This window comes from Bactrocera dorsalis, chromosome 3 (genome assembly GCF_023373825.1).
Source record: "Bactrocera dorsalis isolate Fly_Bdor chromosome 3, ASM2337382v1, whole genome shotgun sequence".
NCBI classification, from domain to species: domain Eukaryota; kingdom Metazoa; phylum Arthropoda; class Insecta; order Diptera; family Tephritidae; genus Bactrocera; species Bactrocera dorsalis.
In genome coordinates, this window is record NC_064305.1 from 25,379,134 (window position 1) to 25,394,114 (window position 14,981).

Here is a 14,981-nt window from a genome sequence, read left to right on the forward strand (position 1 = left end):
TTTATTTGTATTTCCAAGCATAATATGGCATTTTTAAATAAAAAATTTGCGACCGGAACTTTGTCTGTGCCTATTCCGGCCATTTATGTGTTTCCATCCTTGTCTAGGGGAGTGCTAACTAGCTCTCCTTTCTAAATACACAAATTTAAAAATTTATTCCAATGTATTTATTGTCATTACATTACGAAAAAGCTGTTGAGAATTACAAAGTTTAAACGCAAACGAAAAAACAATAGTGTACACTTATTAAACGCGTCAAGTTAAGCATAACGATGTATATATATACACCTAATGTAGTATTTATACAGTTCTGGTTCGGATATACTTTTTTCTTTGAAACAAATGATTTGGCAAATATTCAATGCAAAAGTAAATTAGATATCAGCTAATTATTAAAAGTCGTCGTACGACATTTTAACTAAAACTAGCGCCATCTACCGTCCATTATACACACTTTTCTGGAAGATGCACTGTCAAATTTGCCGACAAAGAAGAAGCAGACACCGTCAAGAATTTCAGAATTCAGATCTCCTATCAATTCTCGTCATCAGCGAACGAAATTTTTTTGTTTAATTAAGTGCAAAGTATTTTGTACCAGTTTAATTTACAATTAAATTGTGCCAAAGTAGCTTCAGATAAAAAAGTTGTAAGTTGTTTATAAGAAGCTAAAATGAAATTCAATCAAATGCAGTGAAAAGCATAAAAAACAACTAGGAATGTAGATATGTATGTACATGGACGGCAGCTAGAAAAAGTGATGACGGCGACAATTTCGATTGGTACATTGCAATTGCTGGGTGTTCCTCTATCATACCTTCGCCTTTACTTGAAAGCAGTGTTAAAAGTGCCGATGACAAGTTATAAAATTTAGCTTTATTTCAATTTTCTAAAGGAAACTTTTGTTGTTCAACGTTTTTATTGAAAACGTACAAAATCGGCCACGTTCGTACATACATATGTATATCGAATTTTGACATTTGTATCCGAATGCTTGTGTCGCTTATTAAATAAATAATCAAAATAAAAATAATTAACAGCTGACCCATTTCCAATCACTAGTGGCATTAACAATTTTTTTACGACCATTTTCAGATTTTTCGTTGGTGCTTATTTGTTTATATAATTTTTTTATTTGGATAACGTTATAAGCACACATCGAAATGAAAGTTAAAGAGTTGCAGAAGACGGTAAATATTGCGTGGTCACCGCTGCCTCAACATCCCATTTATCTGGCCGCGGGTAGTGCTGCACAACAACTCGATTCGAACATAAACCCAACATTGGAAATATATTCCACAAATTTCAGTGATCCAAGTTACGACTTGGAATTAAAAGCAAGTCTACCCAGCCAGTACAGGTATATAACAATAAATAATCAAATTTAAATTTATATGTAACTATTATTTAATTTTTAAGGTTCCAGAAAGTTATTTGGAGTCCTACTGGTTACGATGGCGCTCATCCTAATGGTTTAATTGTAGGCGGTTGTGAAGGTGGCCACGTCATGATTTACTCTGCTGCTAAAATGATAGCCAATGAAGAAGGTCTTATTGCACGACAAGATAAACATACCGGACCGGTTAGTGGACTTGATGTTAACCCATTTCAAACCAATTTGCTTGCCTCATGCGCTTCTGAGTCGGAAATATTTATTTGGGATCTTAACAACACCACCACGCATATGAATCCAGGCACTAAAACACAGCCACTTGAAGATGTACAAAATGTCGCTTGGAATAGACAAGTGCAACATATATTGGCCTCTGTTTTCAGTTCACGTTGTGTTATCTGGGATTTACGTAAAAGTGAGCAAATCATAAAACTCTCCGACACACAATCGCGCGTTCGCTGGCATGCCATTCAATGGCATCCGGATGTAGCTACACAAGTTTGGCTTGCTTCAGAGGATGACCAAGCGCCTGTTGTGCAATTGTGGGATTTGCGTTACGCCACTGCGCCAGCGAAGACAATGCAAATTCATCAACGTGGTGTTCTTGGTATGTCCTGGTGTCCACGTGATATCGATCTAATGGTATCCTGTGGCAAAGACAACCACATCTATTGCTGGAATCCTAACACCGATATATCCGAAGGCGAAATACTATCAGAAGTAGCTGCAACAGCTACCTGGTATTCGGATGTGCAATGGTGTCCGCGTAATCCAGCGCTGGTCGCTAGTTCAAGTCTTGACGGCAACGTGTCGATTTATTCACTTTTTGGCGGCACACAACAACAAGTGCAAACATCTAATAAAATAGCGGACTCTTTCCCCGGAATGGATCAAATAGCGCAGGCGCCCATACCACAACAATCAACGCAGATAGTGTATCATGACTTGAAACGTGCACCAAAATGGATTAAACGCCCTTGCAGTGTTGCATTTGGAGTATATATTATAAATTGCACTTGTGGAATCTTAAAATTATCTATGTAATTTTATTTTACAGTTCGGCGGTAAGTTAGTGCACTTTAATAGCCAATCGAAACAGGTGCAAGTCTCGCAGGTGGTCACTGAACCGGAGTTGGTAGAGCGCGCTAACGCCCTTGAGCGTTCTCTCACTGAAGCAAATTACGTTGATTATTGTCGTGAACGGGCCGATCAAATGTCAGATCAAAATGGACGTTATTTATGGTATTTCATTAAGGCGAACTTCGAACTTAACCCAAAAGAGGAAATGTTGAATTTACTTGGTAATGATGAAATAAAGTATAAGATAGCCGAAAAAATATCTAATTTATATTTCGTAGGCTTCAACAAACAAGATATAGATGTTAAATTTGCTAAATTTGTAAAAGAAGATGAGGCGCAACAAAATGAAGTGGATCACGTAACGAATCGGTTAGCGAATCTCTCGCATGTAAGTGTAAATAATTTTTATAGTAGATTAAAAACTTGCCAAAAATTTTATTAAACTTAAAAGGTTGTTAATACTTTTTTTCAAGTAAAGTGAACAAAAAAATAAATTTTATCAGTTTTTTTTTATACTTTTAATACAAGAAAAATAATACATTCATTGTATTGCCGTTCTGTTCAAAAAATACATTATGTTCCAAATGTGATAAGGAATTTTAAAAGAAATGAAATAGTTGTTAACGCAACATTCACCCTCAGTTTTTCTTATCTACAATTCAGCTGCCGCCGACAGTTGGAGTACTATTATTATGTAGTACTATTATTATGCTATGGTGCGTTTGTTAAGTTTGATCTGTTGCACGCCAGAGCAACGCACACTGCTAATTTTTCGAAGTTAATGTGATAACAATGTGTTATTAAAGACATATACTTGTATATGTTATAGCTTTTTACTTATACCCACATACAAACACATATTTTTTATGCAAAACCATAAATAGTTTAACAGACATAAATATGCAATTACAATTTTTGGATTAATTGAAAAATTCATTTAATTTATATATATTTCAACTAAATTGTTTTTTGCATTTCACTGCCTAATTATTAAAATAAATTGGTTTTTGTATTTCATTTTCTCATACGAACTCGCTTTCATTACTTTGCAAATCATTTGTTTGCTTAGAGCGATTCATCGGAAGTTGAGTGTGATCAAAGTACTGATGGCAGTACCGACATATCGGTAAGGTTCTATATTACTTTAGTAGGCAATTGTGTTAAATGTGTGAACTAAAACTTCTTAATTTCTCAGTTTATAAAGTTAATTTATAGCCAAATGAACTAACTTTATTTATGTAAAAATACACCTAAATTTCAAATTCGTTACGAAAGAGTTGTTTTGGTTATAAAATTGTTTGATTTAAATTTTTTTATTATAATTACTTTTAAGGAAAGACTTTTTTTATAATTTTCTTTTGAACTCTGAACAGAGTATATTAAGTTTGTCACGAAGTTTTTAGCACGCAGAAGGAAATGTCGAAGACACCATAAGATATATATATATATATAAATGATCAGCGTGATAAGCTGAATCGGTTTACTCATTTCTGTCTGTCACCCTGTATATATAGGAATTGGTCCTCCAGTTTTTCAGATATGATTTGTCGGAACCGCCGATATAGGTCCACTATAGCGGATATGCAATAAACTGAACGACTAAGGTCAAATTATTGTATTGTATGTATGTATGGAAAACTTTTTTATGCGGCGAGATATCTTCAAAGCAACGCTGTAACCTCCAAACAAATTTTTCAGATCTGATTGCTAGCGTATATAGCTGCTATAAAAACTGACTGATAAAAATTTAGTTCTTGTATGAACGCTTTTTTATTTACGAAAGGTATAATACATTCGGTGCAAAAAAAGTTAACCTCTTCTAATTTTAAATCTTAATTTACTTCCGATTTTACTTCCAAAAATTTGTTTTGTTTTAACAAAAGCTCGTGATCATTTCATTGAAGATTATTAACATCTTCGCATATCGCTAATCTATATCTCTATATATATTTCTCGTTGTTGTGTGTAAATAGAAAATCATATCTACTTTATTTTTGTGCTACGTATATGCTTTTTGTAACTGTGTCATTTTCATATAAAAAGCAAACATAACAATATTAAAATATTTGCATAACTTACAGCAAGCAGTGGATAACAATGCAATATTCGACGGCATTGCGGTCACTCAGAAGCAACAACAACTGCAGAGGGCAAATGCAGCAAAACAATTCGACATACCCAAAGGAGAACGTAAGTTTGTAAAATCAACATGTTTATATGAACTATTTACTTTTCTTCTATAACTGTAGAAAATATTTAATTTTTATGCATCTGCTCTTTAAATCATTCTATTTTCATATATATATAGATCCTGATAGTCTGATAACTGAAGCAATTCTCACTGGTAATCTAGAAGCTGCTGCCGAGCTTTGCCTAGAATCGCAACGCATTGCAGAGGCGCTAATTGTAGCCTCCACTGCGGGCATTGATTTCCTTACTAAAATTCACAATCGCTACTTGCAACAGCAACAAAATGAGTTATCTAATGTGATAAGTGCGTTGGTGACACGTGATTGGTTAGATTTTATCAACCGTTGCACTGTCGAATCATGGAAGGAAGCTTTAGTCGCAGCTCTAAAGCATAGCGATCGTAAAGTGGTTGACATTTGTGAACGTCTGGGTGATCGCCTACTGGAGGAGCGTGCGCACAATATCGATTTCATACGTAATGCTATGTTATGTTATGTCTGTGCTGGTAGTATTGATAAATTAGTGTCCGCTTGGCATCAAATGAAAGCATTGGAGCACCAGAATAATAATTATAAACCGAATACGACCGAGTTACAGGAATTAGCTGAAATTGTAATGTTGATGAGCAAATCTTTGGAACAACAAGGAATTGCTTTGGATCTAAGTGGACCATTTGCGGACTTTATTACCGAGTATGGCGGTGTTTTGGTGGCGCAGGGTGCGCTCACAGCCGCTTTAACGTATATTTATGCTTTGGGTACGGCCGATGATGAACAAAATGGCGAACTGGTGGAACTGCGCGAACGCATATATAATACGGTTAATTATAGATCAACGGCTGCGGCTGCCACTGGACGTCTAGCATATCAACAGAAACCACAACCGCAAAACATATATAGCCGACAGCCACAACAGGCACCTGTTCAACGCGGCTCATTTTCGCATGGATTGCCGCAAACACACGCTGGTTATGGCGGCCCAAACCAATTCGCAAATAATCAGGCAGGCAATTGGAACACATCGGCTTTGCCAACACCTGCGGGGGGCGCCGCTATATCGCAGCAACCCACACTATTTAATCCGATTGCACCCACGCCATCGGCAGCAGTAACGGCCAAACCGCCACTAGCAGTACCTGGACATATCACAAACGATGCATTGAACACACAACCACCACGTCCAGCCAGCAATGCCAGTTCGCAAGGTGGTAGTGGCGCAAATTTACACTCACGATCCAAGTATGTGTTAGATCCATCGGTGGCTTCCGCCGGTCCCATGGGTAGCTACGGTGGTGGTTATCAACCACAGGTCACAGCACCAGCTCCCATTCCAGCTGCAATACCTACATTTAATGCAGGTCAATTTAGTGCGCCTTTAGTACCAACATCAGCTCAACCAAGTCTATTGCAACCGGCTGCACCATTTAATATAGGTGGTGCACCTGTGCCGTATGGCTTAACTGGCAGCAACAACTACACTAGTGGTCTGACATCAGATATTAGCAATCAACAACAACAACCGCCACCACCACCAACACATAGTTTACCGCGCAGCCGCACACCACCACCCGGCTGGAATGATCCGCCAGCATTGAAGTCAACACGTGCGGTAAGATTAATTGAATGATGAATTTTTTACCTGAACATATGTGTGTATTAGTTAGCAGCGCTAAAAATATTATTGTTTAAATGTTGCTTCAACATACGAAAAACTATGTTTTAATTTTGTTGATAAAATTCTCTTGCTAGATATTGCAAAATCGTAGCAATGAAATGTCTGCACGCCACGCAGGCACCCGCCGCTGGCAGAAAATCATAAATCACGAAAAGGATGATACAAAAATGCTTTTGAAACCACCTTCACAATTTAGTGTTGAACAATTTTGTGCAAATGATTCGCACTCAAGCACCTTGTACACACAAAATTTCTGGCAGGTATTAAGCGCATTCCGGAAAGTTTAAATTTTTGCATTTCCATTGCTATGACACATGAGCTAGAGCATACAGTTCAGTTCCCGGTTCGCAATTAAACGTATATATGGAATGCCTTTTGTTTGTGGTTAATAGTTTAGCAAATATTTGTAACTTTTTTTTTTGCTTTTCCTCAAGGTTAATAACCTGTTTGATTGTGTGATTCAACAAAAAAAAGTTCAAAAACAATTCATTATTGCCATGACACCACTTGCCTTGCTGTCCTGCTAAATAAGGAATTTATTTCCAATAATACATATTTCTGATGTTCGTTTTCCCATCTTTAACCAAATATCAATTACAATATTATATTTCGTTTTGTTTTTATGTTTTTTTAATTAACAGCTTACACCCTTTTTAAATTGTGCCTCACCCTTTTAACACTGTCTTTCCTTCCAACAGCCCAAAAAACCGGAGCCTACGCCAACATCGGCGCCCATAACTCATCCCTTATTCGGCGTTGATCCGAATCAAAATCAAAATGGTTATGCGGATCCTTATACGCAGTATCAGGTAACTGTTTGATATTTTTTAAATTACTTGTTTCATATATATTTAATTTAAGAATCCCGGTATGCCACCACCACCAACCGCCAACAGCAATATCCCAACTAACTTACAACCCAATGACCCAGTTGGCTACTATAATCCAACTTTGCCACAAAATAATAATTTGCCAACACAGCAATTTCCACCACAACTCAACTTCCAAACATCAGCCATACCGCAGCAACAGCAACAGCCATGGATTACGCAGTCACAAAATGTGGGCTACACTGAGCAGCCGGCGCCAGTGCAACGACAACCGGAACCCGTAAAAGAAAAACCGCCACTACCGGAGGAATACATTTATCTACAAACGGTGTTGGAAGAGTTAAAGAATCAATGCTTGGCTGTATCGGCCGATCCGGTGAGTTGAGCACTTTATAAGTTTTCCGATAATAAACGCTTTTTTTATTAATACCTTAATAATTCAGTTTCTATGCTTCTTTTGTATAATAAATGGTCAATTATTACTTTTCCAGCGCACCAAACGTAAATTTGTAGATGTTACCAAACGTTTGGAGAATCTTTATGACTGTTTACGTGATGGCAGAGTATGTATAACTATTGCTTTTATCAGATTTTAAAATTAAATTTAATTTTTTCACTTTCTTAGCTTCACTCTGCCACGATCGCAGCTCTTAATCAAATCGTACAGTTCGTGCAAGTAGGTGATTATGCCAATGCCTTGCAAACGCATACCCAAATTGCATTCGGCTCCGACTTTTCACAATGTGCTGGCTTTATGCCAGGTCTAAAGGTGCTTGTACAATCGGCTGCTGATTTACAGGTTTATCTGCGTTAAGTAAAAAAAACTATAGCAAGAGTTTACAAATGAGTTATATGTCATTAGAAATTGAAATAATTCCATTTTTATCATAGCTGTTGTGTTCCATGAATTCTATCCTCATATGTATTCTTTTCGTTAATAACATTAATTGAAAAATGAAAAAAGAGGTTGTCGCGCTTAAAGATTGCATAGTGGTAAATATTTTTAATTCGATAAATAATTTTTTGTCTAACTTTAACCTTTACGTATTTACAATATAATTACTTGCTTTGTATATGTTTTTTCTTCAAAGTGTACTTTATTTACAAAAAAAAATGAAATGTACGTATCGTAAACTCAACATTATATGCTATATATGTAATATGAAATATTTGAAGTTCTACATACTGACTGCAGAAACCATACAATATTAATATTTATGGAATTGTATACAAAAATTACGATAGACTAATAAAAATACGCATTTGCAAAAATTGATTTCCACTTCTTGTTTTATACATACATATATACATAAAGAATTGGTACCTCATTTGAAAATAATGGTAATTTAAAAATTATGACTTGAAAACAAACTAAAAGCGATAAGTAAATTTGGGCATTAAAATAAATAAATAGTTGTATTTACCTATACATTAAAAAAAATTGTTGTTACCAAGTTAATCAAAATGTTAGTATGTCTCTTAGCAATTGAATAAATTTATACAAAAATTCGATAACTTGCTATGTAGTTAAAACTTGTTTTAATTTTTTACGCTAAAACCGCATGATTTTCAAATTCTTCTAAACTAATTTCGAAATTGCCAACCATTTACTATATGCACACATATGTACGAGTATGTATGATTTAATTTTAAGGCCGTAATGTATTTTCGGTACGATTTTTTATTAAAATAAAAGATAAGAATTTAAATGTATGTTTAATTCTTCTTCTTTACTGGCGTAGATACCGCTTACGCGATTATAGCCGAGTTAACAACAGCGCGCCAGTCGTTTCTTCTTTTCGCTACGTGGCGCCAATTGGATATTCCAAGCGAAGCCAGCTCCTTCTTCACTGGAGTGTTTTCGTCCATTCGGACAACATGAGCTAGCCAGCGTAGCCGCTGTCTTTTAATTCGCTGAACTATGTCAATGTCGTCATATATCTCATCAGCTCATCGTTCCATCGAATGCGATATTCGCCGTGGGCCGCCTAATTACAGTTCTAAAATTACTCACTGCTTGTCAGTTTTTAGTCAACATTTCTAATAGGAAGTTTAAACAGAACTGCAGTACTATCAAGTTTTTATATATAATATTTGAATTTAGTGACATCTTTCAATGAACACACAAAAAACTGCTAACCTGACATATACTTCTTGTCTTCAAACAATTTGAAATAATTAAATAGCTTAAATACTTATTACACAATAGTTCATCACTTTTATAAATTTATGGTAATAGATTAGTAATTTATTGATTGAAAGTGGGAACATACCATAATTTATACCGAAACTCAATTGAAATACATACATATATACCCATGACAGTTGCAGTTAAGTCCGAAACACTAGTGAAACAGCTGTTTGCCACATTATTTTCTCGTGAAGTTAGGCGTATTTTATAATGTTTATCCAATAATTTGAAGTTCACCTATTTATTTTGAATTTTCGTGGCGGTAGTAATTATAAACAAATATAACAAGTTTTGTAAAATATAAAGTTAAATATTTAAAAGTAGTACAGAAATGGCAGGTATGAAGTTGGCAATAGGCAGATTGCAACATCATCACCTCACTTCGTAAAAGATAAAAAGATTACAAATCATTGACTAAATGAAATACAAGAATTAAATGACTGATTTGTTAGATACTGTTTATTTTTCAATTAAATATTACTTATATGCAAATATTGTGTCTATACAGCTTATAAAAACATAAAAATGGAAAATGGTTTGCATGAAGATGAATATACTGATGCCATGTCAGCGAACAACTTAACAGACCATGTTGAATATTTTGAATATGAAGATAATATTGGCACTGGTTATGAACATGAATCATTGATTGAATATATTGAAGAAGATGATGTACAAAATGGTAATTATGTCGAAAACGAAACTCTGGAGGAGCAAGTGAAAACACACACTTTATCTATAAAGCACTTGCAATTCGATGGTCAATCTCAGGAAATATATCGTTGCTTAGAGTGTGCCATAGATTTTGTTACTCTCGAGGACTTCACAAAAGTACATCAAGAAATGCAGAAAAAATTATCTAATAAAGCTTCAACAAATATTAGTACTAACGATACACTTCAGAATGAACAAGTCAAGGAAGATCAAGTTATTGAAAACTCAAACGGCGGTTGGCTGATTATAAAAGAAGAGCATATTATTGTGGATGAAAATGAAACTAAAGAGTTGGGTGATTACTTAGAAATGAGTGAGGATATGATTGAACATACGAATTTTGGCAAGGAAAATAACGATATCGCCACCGATACCCTTTTACATGTTAAAGAAGTATGAAAGTAATCTAGGATACATATATTTGACTTACTAAACTCATTGCTTTCTCATCTTATAGGAAAAGCAATCCATCACCGATGAAGAAGATGATGGGGAGAAATATTTTTGTTGTGATTGCCAACTGGTGTTTAGTGATTTAGAAAAAGCCGAGCAACATGTTTGTAGCGCCATAAATAGTAGCACAGTCAAACAGGAAGATGCAGATAACGTTGTTGAGCAAGAAGAATATGGCAATGATATACGGTTATATCTTGAAGAACAGAAGCAAACGTTGGACACATCGAAAAAAAGCCAAAGCAATGAAGTACAACATCATTGTGCCGAATGTGATAAGACATTTAATTCTCTGCAAGGCTTACAAATACATAACCGTATTCACAAAACAAAAGATATTAAAACACAAAATGATTCGTTTAGTGTAGTAGAATTGAAAAAACCAACATGTCCGATTTGCAATACTAATTTCAGTTCATACAAAAATCTTAAGTATGCATGCATTGTCATCAAGTGTAAAATCTTACTAACTGCCAATTCTTTAGGTTACACATGAAAATTCATGATGCACAGCAATTGAGAACAATAGAGCAAGCATTGCCGGCTGGTGCCAAAACGCAATATAAGGATATGAACAAGTTCTTCTGCGAGATATGCAATAAGAGGTTGGATTTATTTATTAAGACTACAATTAATTCATGTTTTTTTATACCGGCAACAGGGTATATTAGCCCCTTTAAAATGTATACACATAAATGAGAGTTGAGTAGATTTATTCTAGTCGCTCTGTATGTCTGTCTATATATAAGCGAACTAATCTCATATATGAGATATTGATATGAAACTTTTCTCCCCAACAAGCTGCTCATTTGTAACAACTATGGCATATAGCTGTCATATGAACTACACGATCAAAATCTCGTTCTTTTATGTTTTTTTGTCAAACTAAAAAGCAAATTGGAACCCTATTTCATATTGCTGCAATACTAACTGACCGATCGAAATCAAGTTCTGTATATTTGAAGGGTATTCCAGCTTCGGTGCACCTGAAGTTAAAGTTTTTTTTTTTTTTTTATTATTATTTTTACTGATTTTGAAGCGTTTATATCACTTAAATTTCAGTTTTGAACAGAATCTACTTGGTATACATAAAAACATGCATCAACAATCCACAGAGTTTAATTGTGGTATTTGCAATCGTCACTTTGAAAATAAAACTAGCTATGACATGCATATGCAAATGCATGCTGACAAACCCGCCAAACCACGTAAACAACAAATCAAGCAAACGGATAGTAGTGGTCGGTTTGCTTGTCAATACTGTGGTCGAACGTTCCAGCGGCCGTATGAAAAAGTGCGCCATGAGCGTGTACACACCGGCGAAAAACCACATGCTTGCGAAGTGTGCGGCAAAACTTTTCGCGTTTCTTATTCGCTGATACTACACCTGCGCACGCACACCGATATACGACCATACGTATGCGCCACTTGCAATAAACGGTAAATCATATCATTTAATTGTAAATATATGAGTATTCATTCAAGTTTATAATTGTTCGGTGTAGTTTCAAGTCGCAGCCTGTTTATGCTCATCATCTACGCACTCACGATGCAGAACGCGCATACAAATGTGAAATTTGTTCAAAATCGTTTCGAACTTCAGTGCAGCTTTCGGCGCACAGGAATATACATTCGAAACCTTACAATTGTCCAGTATGTAATCGTCCCTTTGCTTCATTGTATTCGGTGAAAATACACATGAAAACACACAATAAACTTAACCGTTCCGGTGATACTACCAAATACAGTTGCTATGTTTGTGGTGCGGAATATGCGCGAGTTTCTGCATTACGAATACATATGAAGGATTTACATCTTATCGATTTTGATACGAACCGTTCGTTGGATTTAGATGATATAATATCGGCAGAGGATCAAAACTCACAATCTCAGCACGACACAGATTGCAACGAAGATGAGCAAGAAGTTGATAATGAGGCTGCCGTTTTGATAGCAGCGGCTGCAGAAGCCGATTGCGCAGCCTATATAGAAGCTGCGACAGCGCATACGCCTGATCACACATCCACAGGACCAGAGAGCATTACCCTTCACTCACAAGTCAATCCACCATACGAAGTTACGCTGCAAAATGAAGAGGTAAAATTATTATATTAACAATAAATTACTACGTAAATTGATTTATTATTTTTATTTAGCTGATTGTGGACAATTACCAAACTGAAGAGATTGTAACCGACTGGTTATCAAAATAATTTTTCTAAGGACCATAGTTAGTAAGCATTAAATAATGAACATTTTTAAATAAATTACTTTAATTGAAAAAATTCCTAAAATTCTTATTTTTTTTATAAATTACTACATAACCATCACGAATTAAATAAGCTTGGGTTGTCGTCGAATATGTTCCAAATCTAGCATGGCCGTTTGCGGCGATAAGATACAAGGGGATGCTAGGCGATGTTGATAGGGTGATTGATGTTGCAGCTGTTGTTGTGCGACCTGCATCAAAGGCGAGCCCACTGGTGTTAGTTGTTCTTTTATTTCATTTTGCTCTTCCGGTAACAGTCTATATTTCTGAAGGTAGTTGTAAGAAGCATTTGAAATATCACTTGGTCGTTTCTGTGTGTTTTCAATTGGCCGTAAAGGTGTAGTCTGTTTCGGTGGCGTAGGTGATATATTGAGTTCGTGTAGCAATTCATTTAACTTTTCGTTTGGTAAATATTTAAGAGCCAACTCATTCATGAGCATGCTTTGTTCCGTGTTTGGTTTATTAAGAATCATATTGTCTGTAGATGATTTGATGATGCGTGGTGTGTTAGGTTGGTAAGCTGTAGATTGTGCTGCAGGCTGTCGCGGTGAGGCTAAAGGGAATATGGGCTTATCTTTTATTGGTTGATACCCGGCGCTTGGAGCTACAGCATAATTCGCGTTATTTGACTCTTCGGTCAAGGCTTCCGGTGATCGAGTTTTCCTTTCATTATCACAACAATCGTTACCGCGGCACTGTGTACTCGCATCTTGACGAAGCTCCGAAGTAGAGTTAGCTTGATGTTGATTTAAAAGCTTTTCGACAAGATTTATTACACGAAGCTGGTCTGTGCGCAGCTCCCCAAATATTGAATGCAATTGTTGAATATCTTCCTTAGTTGCTAGACGTGTGAGCAATGCAGCATCAATATGGTTAAAATCAGAAACCAATGATGAATCGGTTTGCGTGCCTGCACAAATTGTAAGTACGTCCGGTTTGGGCGTGGAAATTGTTTGATTTTGCTGATGTGCCATTATTGTAGGAATATCAGGAGCTCGGCTATTTAAATTATCTTGTTTGATTTCTTGTACAGTTAATGGTTGATCTAAACTTCTTCGATATTGCGGCAACTGCGTTGACCCACCTAATCTAGATGTAACATCTATAGAATTCCCAACGGGGCACGCTGGTGCTGCGTTTACGGCAATAGATCGTTGTGGATAAACATTTGATGTTATTTGTGTATTATTAGCAGCGGATGGCTGGTTAACGAGAATTGGCTTTGCTGGAGCAGAAATAACATTGGTTGAATTTACTACGTGGCCATTTATGCTATATACTTCAGCGCCAATCGGTGGAAATGAAACCTTTGGCAATACTTGCTTTTTCCAAGCTGCATAGGTTGGTTGCGTCGGTTCTGATGTAGCTGCAGGCAAAGTGGATGTACTTGTAGTAGGACCTTGTTGCGCTCCAAATAATATTGATACTTCAGGCACGGTTGGACGTACTATAGCCGCAGTATTCATATCCAGAGGAACACTTGGTTTTGGCGCACATCGAGGTAACATATCTTCAGTCTCAGGTCTAAACATATTTTTTTAAATTAATAATTAATTAATGGAAATATAATCGCAACCGGCAATAAAAGAATTCAAATTATCCTCGATAGAGTTACCAAATCTGGAATAGTTAAGAAAAATAATTTTCAAACATGCATAATAATTTTTGTTTTTGCTGATTTTTATAGGAGCTATCTTTCTTCATATTGGCCAAATTAAAATTTATTTAATAATTGTTTTAGTACCTAGGTAAGGTACATATAAAGATGTCACAGTTTTTGTTTGTAATATTTCTAAATATATGTATTTCCACTTTAATACTTTCTTTAATGAATAAAAACCTCAACTCTGTGGCCTTTTTCAAATCGTTCCGCCAGAATTCATTTTCCAAAAAGTGTTGCATACTCTTAATTCAGAGAAAATTATTTGAAACAAATATATCCTTAATAAATTTAGATGTTAAGTATTAGATATATTATTTCAAAGAGTTAAAGTTTAAAGAAATGTTATAAAATTAAACAATATATACTTATGTATTCTTTTGTACTACTAACTATTTAATTTTTCAACATGCATAATCAAGAAGTTTTGACAACACTGGCAATGGCAGTTCGTATTCATTTCTCGTTGCTTCATTCGTGCGAGTTGTTGGTGTAGTGCGGATCGTCAAAGTTTCAATTTGTATGTGAAA

General features: G+C 35.6%; 4 protein-coding genes and 1 non-coding gene across 8 annotated transcripts in view; 3 read left to right on the plus strand and 2 right to left on the minus strand.

Moving 5' to 3' along the window:
* Positions 1-40: 40 nt before the first annotated feature.
* On the minus strand, positions 41-141 carry LOC115065849 (U6atac minor spliceosomal RNA). Its single transcript, XR_003845559.1, has one exon. It is a non-coding gene; the product is annotated as a U6atac minor spliceosomal RNA (small nuclear RNA).
* A 347-nt stretch (positions 142-488) lies between these two features.
* LOC105222345 (protein transport protein Sec31A) lies at positions 489-8,440 on the plus strand. Of its 2 annotated transcripts, XM_019989013.3 has the most exons (12): positions 489-646; positions 1,093-1,357; positions 1,417-2,386; positions 2,448-2,691; positions 2,749-2,858; positions 3,540-3,596; positions 4,552-4,660; positions 4,779-6,268; positions 7,033-7,143; positions 7,196-7,540; positions 7,656-7,727; positions 7,790-8,440. In XM_019989013.3, exons 2-12 carry the CDS (start codon positions 1,161-1,163, stop codon positions 7,976-7,978), a joined length of 3,894 nt encoding a protein of 1,297 aa, XP_019844572.2. In that variant the 5' UTR covers positions 489-646; positions 1,093-1,160; the 3' UTR covers positions 7,979-8,440. The 2 variants fall into 2 exon arrangements, with proteins under 2 accessions (XP_019844572.2, XP_011197930.2); XM_011199628.4 differs by lacking the exon at positions 3,540-3,596.
* Positions 8,441-9,491: 1,051 nt separating this feature from the next.
* LOC105222343 (zinc finger protein 878) lies at positions 9,492-12,816 on the plus strand. 2 transcript variants are annotated; one of them, XM_019989017.3, is made up of 7 exons: positions 9,492-9,617; positions 9,864-10,462; positions 10,527-10,954; positions 11,008-11,127; positions 11,585-11,962; positions 12,028-12,619; positions 12,679-12,816. In XM_019989017.3, the coding sequence occupies exons 2-7, from the start codon at positions 9,881-9,883 to the stop codon at positions 12,733-12,735; spliced, it is 2,157 nt and encodes a 718-aa protein (XP_019844576.1). In that variant the 5' UTR covers positions 9,492-9,617; positions 9,864-9,880; the 3' UTR covers positions 12,736-12,816. The 2 variants fall into 2 exon arrangements, with proteins under 2 accessions (XP_019844576.1, XP_011197928.1); XM_011199626.4 differs by having other exon boundaries at positions 9,493-9,693.
* Positions 12,657-14,677, minus strand: LOC105222344 (uncharacterized). Of its 2 annotated transcripts, none has more exons than XM_049452583.1 (2): positions 14,536-14,677; positions 12,657-14,411 (listed from the first exon to the last, which is right to left on the minus strand). In XM_049452583.1, the coding sequence occupies exon 2, from the start codon at positions 14,321-14,323 to the stop codon at positions 12,857-12,859; it is 1,467 nt and encodes a 488-aa protein (XP_049308540.1). In that variant the 5' UTR covers positions 14,324-14,411; positions 14,536-14,677; the 3' UTR covers positions 12,657-12,856. The 2 variants fall into 2 exon arrangements, with proteins under 2 accessions (XP_049308540.1, XP_049308541.1); XM_049452584.1 differs by lacking the exon at positions 14,536-14,677 and having other exon boundaries at positions 12,657-14,016; positions 14,115-14,269.
* A 215-nt stretch (positions 14,678-14,892) lies between these two features.
* LOC105222341 (uncharacterized) overlaps positions 14,893-14,981 on the plus strand; it is a 46,418-nt gene continuing 46,329 nt past the window's right edge. The window contains exon 1 of the mRNA XM_011199625.4: positions 14,893-14,971. The gene's annotated coding sequence lies outside the window, so the exon portion shown is untranslated. The remainder of the gene's footprint in view (positions 14,972-14,981) is intronic.

Bases quoted from the DNA above. Each gene is read 5' to 3' on its own strand.
- LOC105222345 (XM_019989013.3), top strand. From the start codon at position 1,161: ATGAAAGTTAAAGAGTTGCAGAAGACGGTAAATATTGCGTGGTCACCG. The intron at 3,597-4,551 runs GTAAGGTTCTAT...CATAACTTACAG, and splicing joins ATGGCAGTACCGACATATCG to CAAGCAGTGGATAACAATGC. The intron at 7,144-7,195 runs GTAACTGTTTGA...ATTTAATTTAAG, and splicing joins ATCCTTATACGCAGTATCAG to AATCCCGGTATGCCACCACC.
- LOC105222343 (XM_011199626.4), top strand. The intron at 11,963-12,027 runs GTAAATCATATC...TGTTCGGTGTAG, and splicing joins TGCGCCACTTGCAATAAACG to TTTCAAGTCGCAGCCTGTTT. The intron at 12,620-12,678 runs GTAAAATTATTA...ATTTTTATTTAG, and splicing joins TTACGCTGCAAAATGAAGAG to CTGATTGTGGACAATTACCA.
- LOC105222344 (XM_049452583.1), bottom strand. From the start codon at position 14,323: ATGTTTAGACCTGAGACTGAAGATATGTTACCTCGATGTGCGCCAAAA.